Genomic DNA, 18,043 nt, shown 5'->3' on the forward strand with positions numbered 1-18,043 from the left:
CTTTGGGGGTCGAGGAGGGGGAGAGAGAGACAATGTTTAGGTCTCTGTGTTGGCACACAGGTGACATAGGAATTACTTACCCACGCTATAGAAATAAGCTTTGAAGGGCTGCAGCATAGCCTGAGGTCCCTGTGTTAATGAAATATTTAGCAAGACACTCTCGTTTCAGTTACACCACTGCAACGTTACTGACTGCACTGAGGCTGAAATGATGTAGCTGAGAGGGGTGTTTGGCCCATTTTGTTTCTCTTATGTGGGGTATTTTGTTTGCTTAAAGGTAGAAGAGGTGCTTACTGATGGCCGTCGAATCATTACTTTCCGCAACGGTACCAAGAAAGAGGTCAGTGCTGATAAAAGGATGACGGTGGTTACTTTTTTCAATGGAGATGTAAAGAAGATCATGCCGGATCAGAGAGTGGTGTGTAAACATCTGTATTTTTTTTTAAATAGCTTGTCAATATTTTATGCAGATTGACTAGTACTACAAGGCCCTACATCTTATGGCCAGGATAGAAGAAGAGATTTTTTTACTAGAGATTTGAAAGAGAAGCAAGGTGGCTTGATGACCTGGGCTAGACAGTCTACCCCACAGACAAGTGGAAGAGTGAAAAGATGCCAAGATACCAGTAGAAGATGGAACAAATGGTGCACTGATGCTTAAATCTTTGGTGGAGCAGGTGGAAATGGAAACCATGATACAAAGCAAAGTGTGAGACATGGCTCCTTGGGGCAGGGAGTGTCTCTTTATTATACGTTTGTAGAGTGCCAGTGCAATAGGCTCCTGTCCTCTAGGTGCTACTATAATACAAATAGGAGATAATAATGTAACGTGAGCTGGGGTGGAGTTGAGTAGGTTCTTGAAGGTAGGATGAGAATTTTACACTTCATTACCTGTGCAAGGGGGAGCAAGAGGAAGGATCCAGTGGGCAAGGAAGATAATTTTAGCAACTATGTTGATCATTTATATGTTGTAGAGGAGAAAGCAGCAAAATCTGGACACATCCTATATGTGAGAGAAGGAAGGGAGGGAGGAGTTGAAATATAAATACAGTTTCTTGTGTGTATTCTAAATACCCTAAGTTAATTCAAAATCATTTTTCTGTGAGAGATTTTTTAAAACGTTGCTATAACTGTATCCCATTATTAAAATATTAGAAACAAAATACAAACTCTTCACTGTCCTTGCAGATTTATTATTATGCAGATGCAGAGACAACCCATACCACTTATCCAAATGGCTTGGAGGTGCTACAGTTCCCTAACAATCAGATAGGTATGTGGTAGCTCATAACTTTTTCAGGAGTATCATCTTATAAAAAATTGCCTGACTTTAATTCTGGGAGACTGGGACTTTTCACGTCACCACTCTGTCCCTTGGATTCCCCATCTATAAAATGTGGATAGTTGATATTTGCTTTGAGATCTACAGATGTAAAAGCATCGTTTTGATGCTTATCATTATTTGTTCTTTACCATTTTTAGTAGGTTATCATCTATAAAGTTCTCTCCTCATCCCCATGTCTTGTGAAAGAACATGCTGTAGTTTCATATAAACCAACATGATGGAGTTTCTAAATAGACTTTAAAAATATTGTTTTCTACAGAAAAACACCACCCAGATGGCACCAAAGAAATTGTGTTCCCAGATCAGACAGTGAAACGCTTCTATGATGGTGGGCTTGAGGAAACGGTTTTTCCAGATGGTACAGTAGTAAAAGTAGAAAAGTAAGTATCCTGTGAGGTGACATGACTGGGGCACTGAGCAGATGTATACCAGCTCTCCTGGTGGGAGGACTGAAGGTTTCAGCTTTAGTTTGTGTCTTACAAGGTTCATTTTTACAAACGAGAGGGTTGTTGTGTTTTAGTACATACTGATTTGTTTGGAGGTTTCAAAAGAATTGGAAAGAGAAAGGATTTGGAGTACGACTGGAGGAAAGCTTATACCAGAGCAAAGTACTGGGGATGATTCTTCACTGCCTTGCATCTTGTATAGTCATTTGCAGCTGGATACAGTGGGTGTGATTTGATTTAGTAGCACTTTATACTCACTTTGTTCAGCTGTAATGACTTGTTACACATAGGGCAAGGCACCAGATGGTCAGGTGCATTGGGTTAGTGCATAGAGCAGGGGACTGAAGATCTGGACTCTTGGTCTCTATACTTACCTCTGTTGCCAACTCTGTCTCCTTGGGCAAGTCATTGCAAGTGACACCTCCCTGTGCCTCAGTGAAAAATGAGTAATAATAATACTTATCACCACATATCGCACAGGGGTATTGTGACAACCACTGTTTGTAAAGTGCTTTAAGATTCTTGGATGAAGAGTGCTCTGTAAGTGCAGATTATGTTGTTCATTATTATTTGAGTTAAGTTTACATACTGACACATGTCTGTGATGAAGACCAAATTGTGAAAACTGCTGAGAACCACAGTACTTCTGTAAACGCTGTTATGTTTGGGTGGTTGAAGATCAGAGCTGTGCAGAAACTTAGAGGGGAAAGCTTCCATCTGATGTGTTATATATATTCATAAGATATATTCATAAGAACATTCAGTCTCAGTGATGCATTCCTGTGCACTCTGTCCGTCTCCTGCAGCAATATATATAACATTAGGGCTACGTTCACCCATGTGAACACAAGGAGATGTCAATCGTGTGTCCTTGCACCAGCCTGAGCCTATCCGCCATAGGGAGGATTCATTTCATGCAGCATAATTGCAGCTTCACCTCCCTTGTTGCTTTCACCTGCAGGGAGCAGTTTTAAGTTATGGATGGGACTCCATCAAAGCCCCACTGTTGGAAGCAGCTCTTGGAATGCGTTGATTCAGTATACCCACGCCCCTTCTCTGTCCAGTGCTGGCCACTTTGGAGGCAGCCCTGGCCCTCAGCATTGGTTTCTGCAGCTATCTGTTATACTGTCGCAGCCTCCCTACAGTGTATTTTCCACTGCTGGAGTCTGTCAGGATCAGGGGAGCCAGAACAGGGGTGAACAGAGGGTCATGGCCGCATCACTTTTTACCAACCATAAGACCAAGCAAGAGGGGGAGGAGGTGGAGAGGAGCGAATGTGGGTGTGTGTGTCTTGGCGGGAAGAGGTGGTGGAGGAGCAGGGCCTAAGGGGAAGGAGTGGCGCACGGGTGAAGGCTCAGGGAGAAGGGGTGGCATGAGGGCATGGCCGCAAGGTGGGAAGGGGTGGTACGGAGGGGCAGGGCCACGGTTTGGGTGCCAGTGCCCTTCCCCCTCCCAATTTTAGGGAGCTTCCACCGCTCTTGTCGGATGTACTATACACCCATGGGGACTCTGGGTTTTTGTACATAGCTGAATACTTTATCGATTGTCATTTTTTTCAGGAACGGTGATAAAATGGTGATGTTCAGTAACGGGCAGAAGGAGATTCACACATCACAGTTCAAGAGGAGGGAGTACCCTGATGGCACTATAAAGACTGTGTACTCCAGTGGCCAACAGGAAACAAAATATTCCTCTGGACGGGTTCGAATCAAAGACGAAGAGGGCAACATCATCCTCAATAAGAAGTGATTCATCTGCTCTAGGCGCAGTGTTGTATGTAGGTTGTTCAAGCCAGTTTCTGGCTGAGATTGATTATTATTTTACAGTGTAGATATCTGTATCCCCTGGAAGTGCACAAGTCTGATGTGTTTTGTTCCTGGTCCCTTTGCCTGCCTTTCTGTTCCTTGAAAGAATTACGGCCTGATTGTGAGTGGCGCTGAGCACCCACAACTCCTCTCAAAGTCAGTTAAGGATCAGGCTCATAACAAGTTGTGTTCTCTAAAATCATAAATGAATGCCATGCATCTCAAGGAAAACCAGAAATTGCACTGTGGAGAACATTTCACTTCTTCCCACCGGGTGTAAGGAAGAAGAGGATGGACTAGGAGACTAAGCATATATATGATATGCCTAGATATGATAAGCATATGATATGATATGGTCCACTTTGTCACATGGACTATAAGTTCACATTCCAAGTAGATATGTAGAATTGAATTTTACTTGCATTCACTGAATTTTAGTTAAACTACAGCTTTCTGAGTGGGTGTTTCTTGAATGAAGCTTCTAAAACTGCACTCACATCTGCCCTGAATAGACATTAACCAATCCATGGTACTTTCCTTTCCACCAGGTGTTTGCCTGATGACCTTGCCCAAAATTTCCCTTCCCCTTACTCAGGTGCTAGTTGGCTCCTCTGTCTACGCCAGAAATGGCTGCATTTCAGTGGTGTTGTATGTACACCCCGTAGCTGTGAGACACTTTCAGATCCTTTGGAAAGACACCATATAAATGTAAAAAATATTGTTTTTATTATTCAGCATGGTAGATCCGCCCAGACATGCTGCATTAAACAAAATCATTAATGTGAACACAGTTTATTAAGTAAAAATCTAAAGACCATAGTCCAGCTCCTCAGACTTCAATAGAGCCATGTTGATTTACACTCCATGAAGATCTGGACCAAAGTCTTTAATGTTAAAAATATTTCTTATTTATTGTCTCTGTCTCTTTCTCCAGCATTATTTAATTTCTTTTTTCTCTAGCACCCAAAATACATGTGTAAACTCCTGCAGACTCCTAGCAATCTACCTTTATTCTTTCCTCACGTGCAAATGTTAAATAATTGCAAGATTATGCAATTGTTCATTTTTCTGTTTTGTTTCTTGCAGCTCAGAATACAAACAAATTTGCATTCAAATTACTGTGCAATCTGGAAGATGTAGTCTGACTAGACAGAAAGAGTATGAAACAAGTTATTTCCCATTAATATTGATCACAGATGACAGTGTGTATAAATGTAATTACTCTTTTCTAAGCATTTGATGATGAATACATTGTAATGTGATTCGGGTGTGGTAATATAATTGTATTTTTATTCCTTTTACTCCCTATGTGTAAAATAAACTATTTAGAATTGTGTGCTTTTCACTATCGTAATCTTTAATTCATTTCTACATAGCTTGCAGAAGGCAGCTTATTAAAGAAATCCAAAAAGATCTCTTGAAAGAGACCATTCTATTCCATGTCCTTTGTTACAGGGTAATACTTCTCGCTGCTACATAATGGCTGAAACGAGGCTAAGTGGTTTGTCCCAAATAACCATCACAGCAAATCTGTCATTGAAAACTGTATTCAGTCAGGTTAGGAAAATAGACATGGCGTTTGCATCTGCAAATGAGAAACATCCAGCTTATTCCTAAGAATACTGTTTTTAAAAAAGTTTGCTGATCATCAATGAAGCAGCTGATTTGTGCTCATTTACGGGTATTGAGGAAATGTTTGGTGGTTTTTGCTTGTCACTTTTATCTTTAAATCATGAGTAAGTATCTAGAAATCTGCTTGTTTGCACCATTAATTATAATCCTGTTATGGGGTGCCTGCCCCACACTGGCTCTAAGGGGTTAATAGAGCCCTAGGAAGCCTGTGTGGGAGGCAGCCAATCAAAGAAGGGGTGCGAGGAGCAGTCAATTAGGGCTGGGCAGGCCCCTATAAGAAGGGCTGCAGAGTATTCACAGTGGAGAGATCTGACAGCCTGAATCAGTTGCCTTTAAGGGCACATTGTAAGGTCTATTTACCCAGGCTTTTTCTGAGGGTGTCATCTGGGGTTGTTTGTGTTGACTACTGTTAGATGCTGGAGGCATTGTACTGTTATGTGATTGTTCTTATTTAAATGTGCCATGGGTAATAGTAAACACTGTAAGTGACATAAAGACATTTACACTGTGGTATATGAGAAGAGGCAACTTCTCAAGTAACCAGGCTCTAATCTAAACTATGTCCTGTAGAGCTTTACAGATCAAAATCAGCACCTTGAATTGGACCTAGAAGTAAAAGTGACAACAGTAAAGTCATCAAAGAACTGATGTAAAATATTTCCCCTGAGTAATACCCATCTAATAGTTATATAGTTGCCTTGTCCACTACCAAAACTGCCACATGGTCTTCATGTTGAGGCTCATGTAGATGAAAAATACATTGCAGTAATCCCAATATAAGTCACAAAAGTATGGGATTTCCTTGGCAGGCTCTGGATCCAAAATAAAATGTCACAAATGTCTCACCAGCTGTGCTTGAATTATAGTGGGGCTGGGGAGGGAGGGGAAGGCCCCCATACTACTTTTAGTGGTTACCTCACTTCTGTCTTATGACTCCCCTTTACTTCTCACTACTGGTTACATTAAAGCCACCCCCTATTTTTTCCCCATAATTTGAACACTACTTACCATATGCAGGAAAAAGGTTCTCTGGGCCAAAGCTTCGCCGTAGCACCCCCAAATTGCAAACATCTTGGAGAAAAGCAAAATCTCTTTTGGACACAGGGCAGGAACTACTTCTGTTGTATCCCCAGGTTCCAACCCACTAGTATCACCTATGTCTTATCTAGACTGAGTCTCAGGCAACTTGCTCTAAGTCCCTGTCCTGGCCAGGCACTAGCAAAGTGGACACTGTACCATCTGGGTCTGATGAATTTAGGGCTGCATGTCCTGTGCATGTTAATGACACCACACCTCAAATCATTTTGCTAGCTCTCCCAGGAGCCTGGCACCATACTGCCTGGGGTAATGGCAAACTAGAGCCTAGCTAGTAGAACCCTTTACAGCTGCAATTGCCCATAGTATAACCATTTGGGATGAGAACAGAAACAAATATTTAATGGTAATTTTGTTGTCTGACCTGGGGTGCTAGAAAGCAAGCCTCAGGAGATGCTGAATAGTATAAAAGCAAAGGAACCATCAAAATAAATAGCACAAGACTAGTTTTCTCTAAGAGGAAGAAGGTGATGGCATAAATCACAAGAGCTATGTAGTTCATGCCATAACCAGAACACCTTCATGGAGATAAAAACATAGTAAAAATGAGTCCTGATTTGGTTATTCTTAATACAAAAAGACAGCTCCCTACCTCTTCCTCACAGCCCTCTCTTCTCTAATCCTTCATGCTGCAAAACCCCTCTGCCCTGTATTCTGACTGACAATGGCCTTTCCCAGCCACAGATGATTCCTTCTCAGAGCACAGATAACCTGTATCAGTGTGGCTGCATACTCCATTTGCAGGATCAGAGTCTTGCCAACCCCAAAACATCCCTCTGTGATTCTTATTATAGAAGCTGTAAGGGGTGACTTTGTAGGGAGATAGAATACAGTTGCAACACCTCAATTCTTTGTTACCCACAGATTTTCTGGCATCAAACTTAGATGCCATGGCAGTCAGAATTTTGCCTAATCTTCGGAACAAAATGAGAATGTGCTTCTGTAGATCAAGCAGATGCAGTTACTGACAGACGGACAGTTGGTGGCAGTAGAGATGCACCAGGAGCTCAAACGTTTCAGTGTTTGGAGGGGGGGGGGAGCTTTCGCCCTACTCAGTTTATTGCCCAAAAAGTGTTAAACCAGCAGTCTGATGTAAGGCTGCATAATTATGGCATAACTAAGCTGAGTAACTGTTTAACATTAGTAAGGCCCCATCAGGTGTATAATGTCTTGTGTCTGTGGGAGAGATTTTATCTGGTGATCCAAAAATGGCACTTGGCGGTTTCGTCGCAGCTCCAATATTAAATTCCTCTGTTGCTGTGGGAGACTTAATTCTACCTCACAAAGACTGTTGGGGATTCTTTGTTTAGTATTTGAGAAGTAGGTTTGAAAACCAGTCTGGAACAGCATGTAGGATATTTTTGAAATTACATTTCCTAAGAATTTCTGCAGAAACCCATTTTTCAATAAAATGAATGTAATTCTGTTTGGATGGCATTTCTTCACACACCATGTAGTCAGTTTGCAGCTGTGACTGCCCAAAAGCTCAGTGTATGAGATCGTGTACTGAATTCTTAAAGAGACTTGATAGTTTTATGACCATTAATAACACTGTAAACTATGGGACATGGATATCCAAGTTGCATGCTTCAGGGGGTAAACTAACCAACACGTCATAGTTATAAAACCTCCCAGGCAGGAAAAGAAAATCTATTGGCAATGAAGGGTAGGACTTAATAAATGACTCATAAACAAAAGCAAAGATTGACATTTTTAAAGTTTTTGAAAGAATATGCAACTTTATATTTTCATTTTGGGACTGTTTCAGAGGGAGAAGAATACTGTATAAATTAATTATGCAATTCATCCTTTTATTTAACAAAATAATTGCCTAGCGTCGTTCTTAAATCACAAGAGACATTTTCAAATTGTGTGTGGTTTTGCAAGATCCCTATTTCTGAGATGACTTCCGCACATACCCACCATCTTCAAACTAAGCCACCAGCTAAGATGTGTCAATAGCACGATTCATATCTGGTTATTGTCTTCCTCTTTCATTGTGTGGCAGCTTATAGCCTAACATCCACTGAGTTATCTAAAAGTTAAATAATCTTTTCTCTTCTTTACTTTCTGCTGTCCTGGGGGCGACTGTTTGTTCATTAACTTGTGTATTTCTTGTACGATGCTTTTTACATCTATTCCATTTCTTGAGGCTTCAAGTGCAGCATCGTTGAAAGGAAATATAAGGACAAAATCACCTACTCGAGGGAAGGGCCTTTTGTCTTTAGTGGAGAGAAAATATGGAGGAATAGTTAATTTGTAGCTACATAACTCAGTGGTAGGCAACCAGTGGGTGACTTGGACAGATGCATGTGCAGGGTGCCTAGCGCCTGGCAGCTGTTTGCTTTTAGACGCCGCATTTGATTGTGAAGATGTTTTCGGCCTGTTCATCTTTTCCCGGAGCTGTGAGGTTAGTGTTTTCCTTGGATGTGTTCTGGCCATTTTCCCCATCACTATGGCCTCCTTCTTAAATGAACCTCCTGCAACCTCCAAGAGAGACTGCACTGCAGAAGTGGCAGTCCATTCACTCTCTTGCCTAGAAGCAAGGATATTGGGAGCATCATCTGTTGCATTTTCATCCTGTGTCCTCAAGGGGATATGTGTTCTACCAGCATATGAAGTTTTAGTGCCAGGCCCTTTGTTTTCTCTCAAGGTGTCAGTTTGCTTATAATTTAGCAATTCAATGATATCATGGAGAAGTCTTTTTTTCACTGTTGTGTCAATGGAACAGTCTAGGTGCAAGGCTGGGCTGTAGTTTACTTCTAAAAGCCATGGTTTGAATGTGTCATCTATCAGAATGTCGAACCCAAACAGCTCAAAGCAATTGGATGTCAATGGAACAGAAGGGGTTATAGCAAGCAGGGTCAGCATTACAATGTTGTTTATTCTCTGCCACAGAAGCAGGTCGTCCACCTCATGGCTGCGTAGGTAAGATCGAAATTTGCTGAAAGTCCATTTGCAGCCACGGCCGATCCCTTCTTTATTTTTTTTGTATGAGGCGCCAAATTTATTGATGCTGGTGTTTGTCAGATGGGCATAAACGTTGTCCAGAGAACTGAGGTCAAACTTTTCAGTGGCAAACCTCACCAGCCCTTCATCATAAGTGTAAATGGTAAGGGGGCAAAAACTGGTGACACAGACATAGAGGCGGAGATCTGATTTGTACCCAGAAATAAGCCAAGGGTTACTAATGTACTTCTGCACAATGACCATGCAATCATATACAAAGTCTTTAATGTCCTGGAAAATGAGTATGCCCCTTCCACGAGACAAATCTACAGGCTTGCAAATCCAATAGCTTGGCTTTTTGCCCTGTGACTGTCTCTCCTTGGTGTACTCTGCTATAAACTTGACATAGTCATTAGGCATGATGAATGCCACTGGACTAAACTCACAAAGAGATGGTCCATAAATTCCCTTCATGCGTTTCAGATGCCTTGCCAGATAGTCTTTCCTTGTGATCCTCACTGTTTCTGGATAGTGATTGAGCCTCTGCCATGGTTTAATGCTTCGGTGGTCAGTCATACGGAAAGGAGAGTTCTGCCAATACAGATTCCAGTCTGCTTCATCTTGCTCTTGTTCATCAAATTCACTCCAACCACGTTCCAGTAAGACCTCACGGACTGCTTCAGGAACGCTCTCATGGAGACGGAAGATCAGAGGCTTCAGGATGTCTTCTCCATCATGGTCAGATGCCATTGTGTGGGCCTTATTTTCTGAAAAAGAATTATCAGGAGGAAAATAAATGATTGTCTCGAATTGAACTGAAACACCTCATATACATCTTGGCATACCCAAAGCCTCTCTCTCCCATGGTTCTTTCTGCCATGAATGTGCAAATTGCAAATGAAAAATGGAGTCCAAAGCTTTATTTACTGCGGAAGGAGCAATTGTACGAGCCTCATGTGCAATATTAGTTTCTGAAAACTTTAAGGCAGCATGAAACATAGCCGTCTCTATAAAATTGAATGTTCATATATTTTCTTTTGCTTTGCTTTTTAATTTAAAATGGCCAATCTTAGCAGTAGTGGGCTTGCGCAGTAGTCTGATGCTTTTGTAATTCACAAATATCTATTATTTTACAATGTCATTGTTCAGTCCAATGATCATACACTAGTAATTTAGGACGCATATTTCCCAACAGTTGCCTTGAAGACAAGGTTCAGACATTTTACCACCATGTTATCAAACCCTTTTCTGATGAAGTTAATGGAAAGACTCTATTGGCTTCCATGGGTTTTGGATCTCAGCCTAAAATCCTGGTATCACCTGGCTGGTCTACCTAATACTTTGCTGTTACCAGTGAAGCTTTTCCTCCTTCCTGAAGAGCTCCATATACTGTTCCTTCTCCCCTTTGACCTCCTGCAGAGGAGTTAATACTCCTTGGGGTTTGTAAATAATCTCCTATAGGAATTAATGTAAACTCTAGAGGATGCACCATGTCAGAATATGCACAGCAGATGGTGCATCCCAGCTCCTTTGAGTTGGAAATGCATTTTAATTCTTCTAGTTTCCTGGGGAAATTAGCAGCTTTAACACAGAACTATTAGCTTTTAAATAAGACACCCCCTTCCCACCCTCCCACCAGATACACATACCCCAATTAATTCTAAATATAAAGAAATGGGGTACAACTTGAAGGCTCTGCTGCCCCTTCTCTCTGTGGCGGTCACGAAATCCCAGTCGATAGCTGATTTAGGGGATATTGCTGCTTCGGTGGCAGTGCTCTGCCCTTCCCCCAAACCTGCTGCAGAAGCTCCTCTACATCTAGAAAGGAGGAAAGGCTGCAGTTAGGGGGAGAGCAGTTCTGCAAGGCATCATGTCTGCCATTGAAATCCGTGCCCTTAAGATCAGCATGAACTTATCTATTTTACCACTCCACACTCTGAAATCCCCAGGATGGGGCCTCCAGGGACAGACATTAAATTTTACCTTTGGAATGTAACAACATTAGAAAATAAAATAAGAAAGAAATTTTCCTAATCACAACTCTTAGGCTTTATCTACACTATGCCGCTTTTAGCAACACAGCCATGCCACTACAGCCGTGCCGCTAAAAGGTGCACAGTGTAGCCGCTGTTTGTCAGTGGGAGATCTCTCTCTCCTGCAGATAAAAAACTTCCACCCCCAAAAAGTGGTGGTTGCTTTGTCAGCAGGAGCCCATTCCTACCAACAAAGCTCTGTTCACACCGGCGCTTTTCCTCAACAAAACTTTTGTCTTTTGGGGTGTTTTATCGTTCACTTGCCAGTGTAGACAAAGCCTTAGTGTCTGCACAGGTCTGATTTTTCCCAAGACATGCACATCAGCTATACAGTGATCAATCCTCTGCTCAACCTGTTTTCAGACCGACATCTTGGTATATTTTTTAAGGTTGAGAATCTTTTCTCCTCAGGTTTAAACTCTCAACTTTTGAAACAATCCCCAGAATGTAAATTCCATACATTCTAAATCGCCATAGAAACCTAGGATGCATGTCACACCTCACAGTATTCCCTCGCCCCTCCTTTCCTGTGACAGAATATTAATGGGGAAATGGCAATTTGTCAAAACTGAAACTTTTCACCAAAAGTGGTTGGTTTGACAAAATTCCTGCTTTGAAATATTTTTGGGGAAAAAAATCTAAATGGTTGAAAAGTTCTGTTTTTCAATTGTGAAGAAAAGGCACAGTTGAAATGAAATGTTTCAATTGACCTGATTTGAATTTTTTTTTATGATTTTTCAGTCCACCAAAATATTCAAGATTTTGACCTTTTTTTCCCAATTCAGGATGGGAAAAAATTTCAAAACCTCAAACAATTCTTGCATTATGGGAAAACCATTTCCCACCCTCTTCCAGTTTTCAGTGACATTCTTGTCCGGTGTATATGTATTGGTTACCTAAACCTTGTGCTGTTGTCAACTGGTGTTGTCAGCTCCTCACACTAAGTATCTTTCTTTTGTGAACTTTAACCCTCGTCTATCTTAGAGAATTTCATTGTTGCAACTTGAAACAGGTACGAGTGATCTGGTGCTATCTGCAGTGGTGCATGAGTCATGAGCCATGTGCGCAGCACAAGTTAGGACTTTAGGAAGAACTCAGGACCAGCTCCCATCTAGGTTTGACTTGCCGCCCAGACCTTGGGACTGGAGCCAGGCCTGTGGGGAAGAAGGAGCCAGATACAAAGGCAGATTGTGCTGGTCAGTCAAGGGAGAAAGCTGACAGGCAGGGCAATGACTGGGAGAGATCTGGTGACAGCAGTGGTGCCCTCCTGGTGCCCTCCAATGACCAGGCATCTGAACTGAGACTGGAGGTGGTGCCCCTGACAGGAAAGTGGGATCAAAACCCAGGAGGGTTTCAGCAGAGAATTGATGGCAAGAGGCTGAGGAGAAAGGCCTAACAAGAGACAGACAGGATAGGAAGTGGCCCTGGGAAGCAGTGAAGCAGCACAGTTAGTATTTGAGTCAGACAGCTGTGTCACAGGAGGACCCATGGGCTGGACCCTGCATAGAGGGAAGGCCTGGTTTCTCCTGTGGCACCACCTGTAAGTGGTAGGGAAATGGCTGTGTACGAGCAGGAGGGACTGGAGGGAAGTGGCAGGAAGGTGAAGAATAGCGTGATCCCTGTTGAAAGACGACAAGGAGAATCTCTGTCCAGCGGGAGCAGAAACTACTGAGGATCCATGATCTATGGCTGAATTTCTTCATTTCTTGATTTCTAATCCAATACTCAACATTATTTATAGTAAAACAAAGTAATTAATAAATAAATGAATATTTTTCTGTTGTTTTGCAGCTGAATTTATAACTTCCTTCTCTCTTGTGTTTGAGCCAGAGATGGAAGTCAACCAGGCCCAGGTTTGGATTGAGGACACCCCTCTGAGCTACTTCAGGTGACTCAGGAATTCCTCCTTCCCATCTCTCTCCTATACATAAGGCAGAGTCCTCAGGGGATGTACCACTCTTGGGAGATGGGATTGAGGGGAACCATGTGGGTACTAAAGCACCCTAGTGATGTAAGTAGATTTACTTGAGTATATGGAAAAGCAGCCCACCACTGTCTATTTTCTATTCTCTTTAAGGTCCCAGGAGTGTGGTGGAGACTGCTGAGGCAGAACACACATTGCCATGGAAGCCCCAGTGATGTAAATACATGTTAGTTATTGTTCTTACCTCCATCTTCTTCCCTAAAGTTCCACTCTTTCTTATAAAATTGCCTTTGTAGATACATATTAATCATCCATTAAAAAAGCTCTGCAAAGAAACATTTGTGCTGCAAATTTTCTAGGCTCCGACTCAGCTCCCTTGACAAGGAATACTAAATTTCAAATAACATTTAACTGAATTGACCAAGCTTGACAGCTCTGAGTCATAGTTTAAATGTTGCCGTTAGTTGTGTGTGTGTGTGTATGTGTGTGTGTGTTATGCACTGATCAGTAGTGCTACTAACAACCCTTCATTGAAAGGCACAGTGTTATATGACTACTGAGCACAGTAAATACTGCCACCAGGGATCTTAACTAACACATTGTAAAGTACTCGTTATTGGCTGCTAACAACACCTAAACAATAACGCTGTTGACAGTGGTTTGCTCATGGCAGGTTGTGTCAATGGAAAAACTTCCTTGCCATTTACACTCAGAGGGAAGTTGACTGGAAAGACAAGTGCTTTGCAAGCCTGGACATGACAAATATCAACACCAAATTCCTTGGAAACTCCGTATCTAGTGTATGTAGAGTGCGAAAACAATAAAATATTTCAGATCTAAGGAACATAATTTAAGCACAACTGGAGGAGAACTATCATCAAGTGATCAGCTAAATGTGTGAACACAAATTTGACTACTTTTTTCCCTATAAATGTGTGAATCACTGTACAAATGTCCTTTCAGTCAGATGAATTTGCCTGAGTTGCTCAATTTCCTTTTGCAAATTATGAAAACATAATTATGTTAAGCTCCACCTACTTGCAATCATTTTGCACAGTGCACTTGCAGTAGTTTCCATTAAAAGTTAACAGCTGCCCACAGTTCTCACACAGTGGTATGGGAGAGGCTAATGTATTCCCTTGTATTTTAAATTAAAATACTTGTGCTTTCAGTGTCTCCACAACAAATAACTGTATGCTGATGATATTGCAATGACAACTACTGTACAGGTGTCCAGTTTTAAAATTTCACTTTTGAAATTGAACATTTCAATTTGAAATGATTTTGTTTCAAAATTTTCTTCAATTTTATTTTTAAAATTGTAAAACAGTTTAAGATAGTCATAATTGAAATAACTTGTTTTGGTTTGGTTTGGTCAAAACAGGGTTATATTAACTAAAGCGTATCTTCCAAGGAGGCATCCAAGCTAGCTCAGATAACTGATTTTCTTTGCACAAAAGAGTTCTTGTGGCATCAAATCTAGAAATAGCTGCATTATTTTGGAATTAACATTGTAAAAGCAATTGTACAATGGACAAAGGCTGTATTGGACAGGTGCATACTAAATATTTATTTATTGGCACCATGTTCTTATTTAAAAACACTACTATTGAGGATAGTCAAGAGAGACTTACCAAAAAATTTCCCTTTTCTTACTCTGCCAGTTGAAATGCAGTTGAATTCAGCATCTTACGAATCATTACATTTCTGTTAATCTGGTATGAAACAAAGAAGGCTTCTAACCCTTATGCTCTCAACCCCTGTTGTGTGTCCTCCATCATCAGCTGGGAATGAAATCCTTTTCACAAGATTTTTTTTTCCTGTATAAATTCCCTCTTTCACAAGAAAGGCCAAGGACTAGAAAGTGCTTAACACACACACATGACTGTACTCATCAATTCAAAATGTGCACATACCTCTCCTGCTGGTACATCTACATTTCTGGACAGCTGCATTCTCTGTATGGTAATTGTCCTAATCAACAATGCATGCTGGCCAGGACACCCCAGGCTCTAGGTAGAGAATCAGCAAACATCAACATGCACTTGAATTTTCAAATACGAACATAAGGAAGCCCCTTTTTTATGCTTGCAAATGCCAAAGGGGGATTTGCAGGCTGCCTGATTCAGCAGCTACAGCTGTCTGATTGGTTTTTCTTGCCTGGATGTCTCCAAGGGCAGGCCAAGAGGGTTGAAGTATTGTTGCTTAGCAACACAAAGTAGCAATCCTGTATACAAAGGCAAAGAGTGACAGCATCATGGAAGTAGGCAAAGTGCTTTATTGAGTCCTTTCAACTTCTGTTACCAGCCCATAGGTTCCTCTTTCTCTTCTTTAATCTCCATGAGCCAAAACCAGCCAACTGTGCTGTGTCAAAACTAAGCCCAGCTGGCCTTGCTCAGGCAAAACTCCCATAGGAGTCTATGAAAGCTTTGGCTTAGTAATCTCAAACTTTAGCTTATGTTGCTTTTAATTCATTCTCTTTCGTGGTTTCATGTGGCACTGCGATGGGCTTTGGTTTTTATGTGCGGGACTCTTACTGCAGTCACTGGATGTATGTAGACAATGATTAATATTAATGATATTCAGTTTAATTTAGAAAGTCAGATGGTAAAGTAGGATGCCCCACCTTCTGCCTCCTCTCCTCTCCTCTCCCCCACCCCCCACCCCCAGGGGCTGCTGCCTGGGCCAGGGCTCTCATCAGTGCTCCCAACTTCCATATCAAACTTTTATCTCAGCTGTACCGAACTGGGAAAACAGGATCATAAAGTGTGAGACCAGGTCCCAGAGGGAGAAAAACTGGTAACTTCCCTCGTCCCTATCATCTATTCTCTGCTTCCCTCCTCCCCCTAATTCAGTTCTGCTCTCTCGCTCCCCATTTCAGTGTCTCCTCAGCCATGGCCTGGGAACTGAGGGAGCTCAGCATTTGACAAGAGGTACTCAGCAGCTTTCACGGGGTGCTCAGCACCTTGCAAAGCTGTGAGCCTGCATAATATGTGTCTGGTATAAACATCTATCAGGCACAGCATTTAGAGGCAGTCTGATTATAAACTGTTTGCTGTCCAGGTGACTAGTGGTTATCCTTCCGGTACCTTCAAGCTTGCAGCTTGTACATATTGGCATTGCTCAGCATGCTACCAGAATGGGCGCTCATTAACCTCATACAGGTGGAGTCAGTGATAGATGCCTACTGGGGTGAACACAGTTGTTGCTGGTGGCATTTATAATAGATTGGCCATCAGCCAAGCGTGAGGTGAGAGGGGATGGTGATTCCAAGTGAGTCCTACCTCTGGTTCAGTTCATTCCATCCAAACATGATTCGCCTGCTTACTACCCAGCCAACCAAAGCAAGGCCTGTGGAATGTTCCTCTGGAAGGCCAGAAGCTTCATGCCACAGTGACACCAACCGTCACTTTGTTTTCCCTCTGGAGCACAGAGGCCTCCCTGGCTCAGCTCCCTACCAATATTTTGATGTCGTGAGTCGTTTTACAGCACAGGCTCGGTTTATTAACTTTATATTAAATCACTGCAGTTCTAACTCACTTATGGGGCCTGCTCATCTACGGCCTAATTGAAAAGTTCAGGCTGAATAGATCAAGTCTGATAGTTGCCTCTGCCAGACAGCTCAGCCGTGTTATTCGCATATGAGGCTATCATATGCTTCACCTCACTCTGCCCTGACTAAGGCTCTCAAATTAGCTGTCTAGCTGGGTATTTTTATGGCTCCCTGTAGCGAGGCAGTGTGCCCCCCCCCCTTAGGGAGGGTCGAGCCCCATCAGTCATCCAAGGGGGTGGGGCCTCTGGGCGGAAGTCCCACCCCTCAGAGGGTCAGTGGCAACCCAGAAGAATAAAAGCCAGGCCACAACCTTCAGCTGAAGGTCTGCCACCGGCAGGAGCAGACGTGTCCGCCGACACCCGTAACTGGGAGACTGACCAAGCCAGAGGCCGAGACCAGGAGCTGCCAGAGCGTCCCCGCGATCGATACGACGAGGAGCCGCCGGAGCGTTCTCGAGGCCGCTACAACGAGAAGCTGCCAGAGTTGCCGCGCGCCTACTATGGCCCCGAGGAGCCCCCAGACCAGGCTTGGCCCGCATTCCCAGAAACCCTACCGGACCTGCCTCCCAGCCCAGACTGGGAGGAACCGATGGTTCTGGACGTCCCTGGAACGGAGGCCCCGGACCAGGTAGGAGTAGAGGGGGAATTAGGAAGTAGCCCGGGGGCACCTGACTCCAGTCAGGCTGCAGAGCTAACTTTGCCAATGTCAGTGTGTTTCGGTCAGGACCCCCACTGACCACCGGTAGCGGTGACAGCCGCTACCAGGGCCCTGGGCTGGAACGCAGAGGAGTGGGTGGGCCTGCGTTCCCCCTGCCACCTGTATCCGGGTGGCAGACTCCCCCTTTCCCTGGCCTAAGGGCCAGAGCTGATTGTACTGTGTTTGGTGCCCTGCCCGAGCCAAGGGCTGGGCCCCTTTTGACTTTGCCACTGCTCTGCCCTGCTCCAAAGGGCCAGAGCTGATTGTACTGTGTTTGGTACCCCACCTGAACCAAGGGCTGGGCCCCTCTTGACTTTGCCGCTGCTTTGCCCTGCCCCAAAGGGCCAGAGCTGATTGTAACTGTGTTTGGTACCCCGCCTGAATCAAGGGCTGGGCCCCTCTTGACTTTGCCGCTGCTTTGCCCTGCCCCAAAGGGCCAGAGCTGATTGTAACTGTAGGGACAAACTTCCCCAGAGCAGGACCGCGGGCCCGAGGAGCGGCCCCGGGGACTACAGTGAGGCCGGTGTGGCTCCCCTCCCCCTCAGGGAGGGTCGAGCCCCTGCGG

The 18,043-nt window shown here is 43.3% G+C and overlaps 3 protein-coding genes across 7 annotated transcripts in view; 1 reads left to right on the forward strand and 2 right to left on the reverse strand.

The window, feature by feature from the left end:
- Window positions 1–4,926, forward strand: part of TCP10L2 (t-complex 10 like 2) — a 61,168-nt gene extending 56,242 nt beyond the window's left edge. For 3 of the 4 annotated variants that reach the window (XM_030556746.1, XM_030556744.1, XM_030556745.1), the window contains 4 exons: window positions 278–418; window positions 1,189–1,273; window positions 1,605–1,725; window positions 3,351–4,926. In XM_030556746.1, coding sequence (XP_030412606.1) covers window positions 278–418; window positions 1,189–1,273; window positions 1,605–1,725; window positions 3,351–3,540 — 537 coding nt within the window. In that variant the 3' untranslated portion in view covers window positions 3,541–4,926. Of the gene's footprint in view, window positions 1–277; window positions 419–1,188; window positions 1,274–1,604; window positions 1,726–3,350 lie in introns of those variants that run through there. The other variant, XR_003999660.1, reaches the window with a different exon arrangement.
- Window positions 4,927–8,121: 3,195 nt separating this feature from the next.
- On the reverse strand, window positions 8,122–15,128 carry TTLL2 (tubulin tyrosine ligase like 2). Of its 2 annotated transcripts, XM_030556749.1 has the most exons (3): window positions 14,864–15,128; window positions 10,959–11,090; window positions 8,122–10,039 (listed from the first exon to the last, which is right to left on the reverse strand). In XM_030556749.1, the coding sequence occupies exon 3, from the start codon at window positions 10,020–10,022 to the stop codon at window positions 8,355–8,357; it is 1,668 nt and encodes a 555-aa protein (XP_030412609.1). In that variant the 5' UTR covers window positions 10,023–10,039; window positions 10,959–11,090; window positions 14,864–15,128; the 3' UTR covers window positions 8,122–8,354. The 2 variants fall into 2 exon arrangements, with proteins under 2 accessions (XP_030412609.1, XP_030412608.1); XM_030556748.1 differs by lacking the exon at window positions 14,864–15,128 and having other exon boundaries at window positions 10,922–11,001.
- A 17-nt stretch (window positions 15,129–15,145) lies between these two features.
- UNC93A (unc-93 homolog A) overlaps window positions 15,146–18,043 on the reverse strand; it is a 37,814-nt gene continuing 34,916 nt past the window's right edge. Inside the window, exon 9 of the mRNA XM_030556758.1 lies at window positions 15,146–15,241. Coding sequence (XP_030412618.1) covers window positions 15,204–15,241 — 38 coding nt within the window. The 3' untranslated portion in view covers window positions 15,146–15,203. The remainder of the gene's footprint in view (window positions 15,242–18,043) is intronic.

This window comes from Gopherus evgoodei, chromosome 3 (genome assembly GCF_007399415.2).
Source record: "Gopherus evgoodei ecotype Sinaloan lineage chromosome 3, rGopEvg1_v1.p, whole genome shotgun sequence".
In the NCBI taxonomy this organism is placed as follows: Eukaryota; Metazoa; Chordata; order Testudines; family Testudinidae; genus Gopherus; species Gopherus evgoodei.

Excerpts from the sequence above, each read along its gene's own strand:
- TTLL2 (XM_030556749.1), bottom strand. The coding sequence starts at position 10,022 with ATGGCATCTGACCATGATGGAGAAGACATCCTGAAGCCTCTGATCTTC.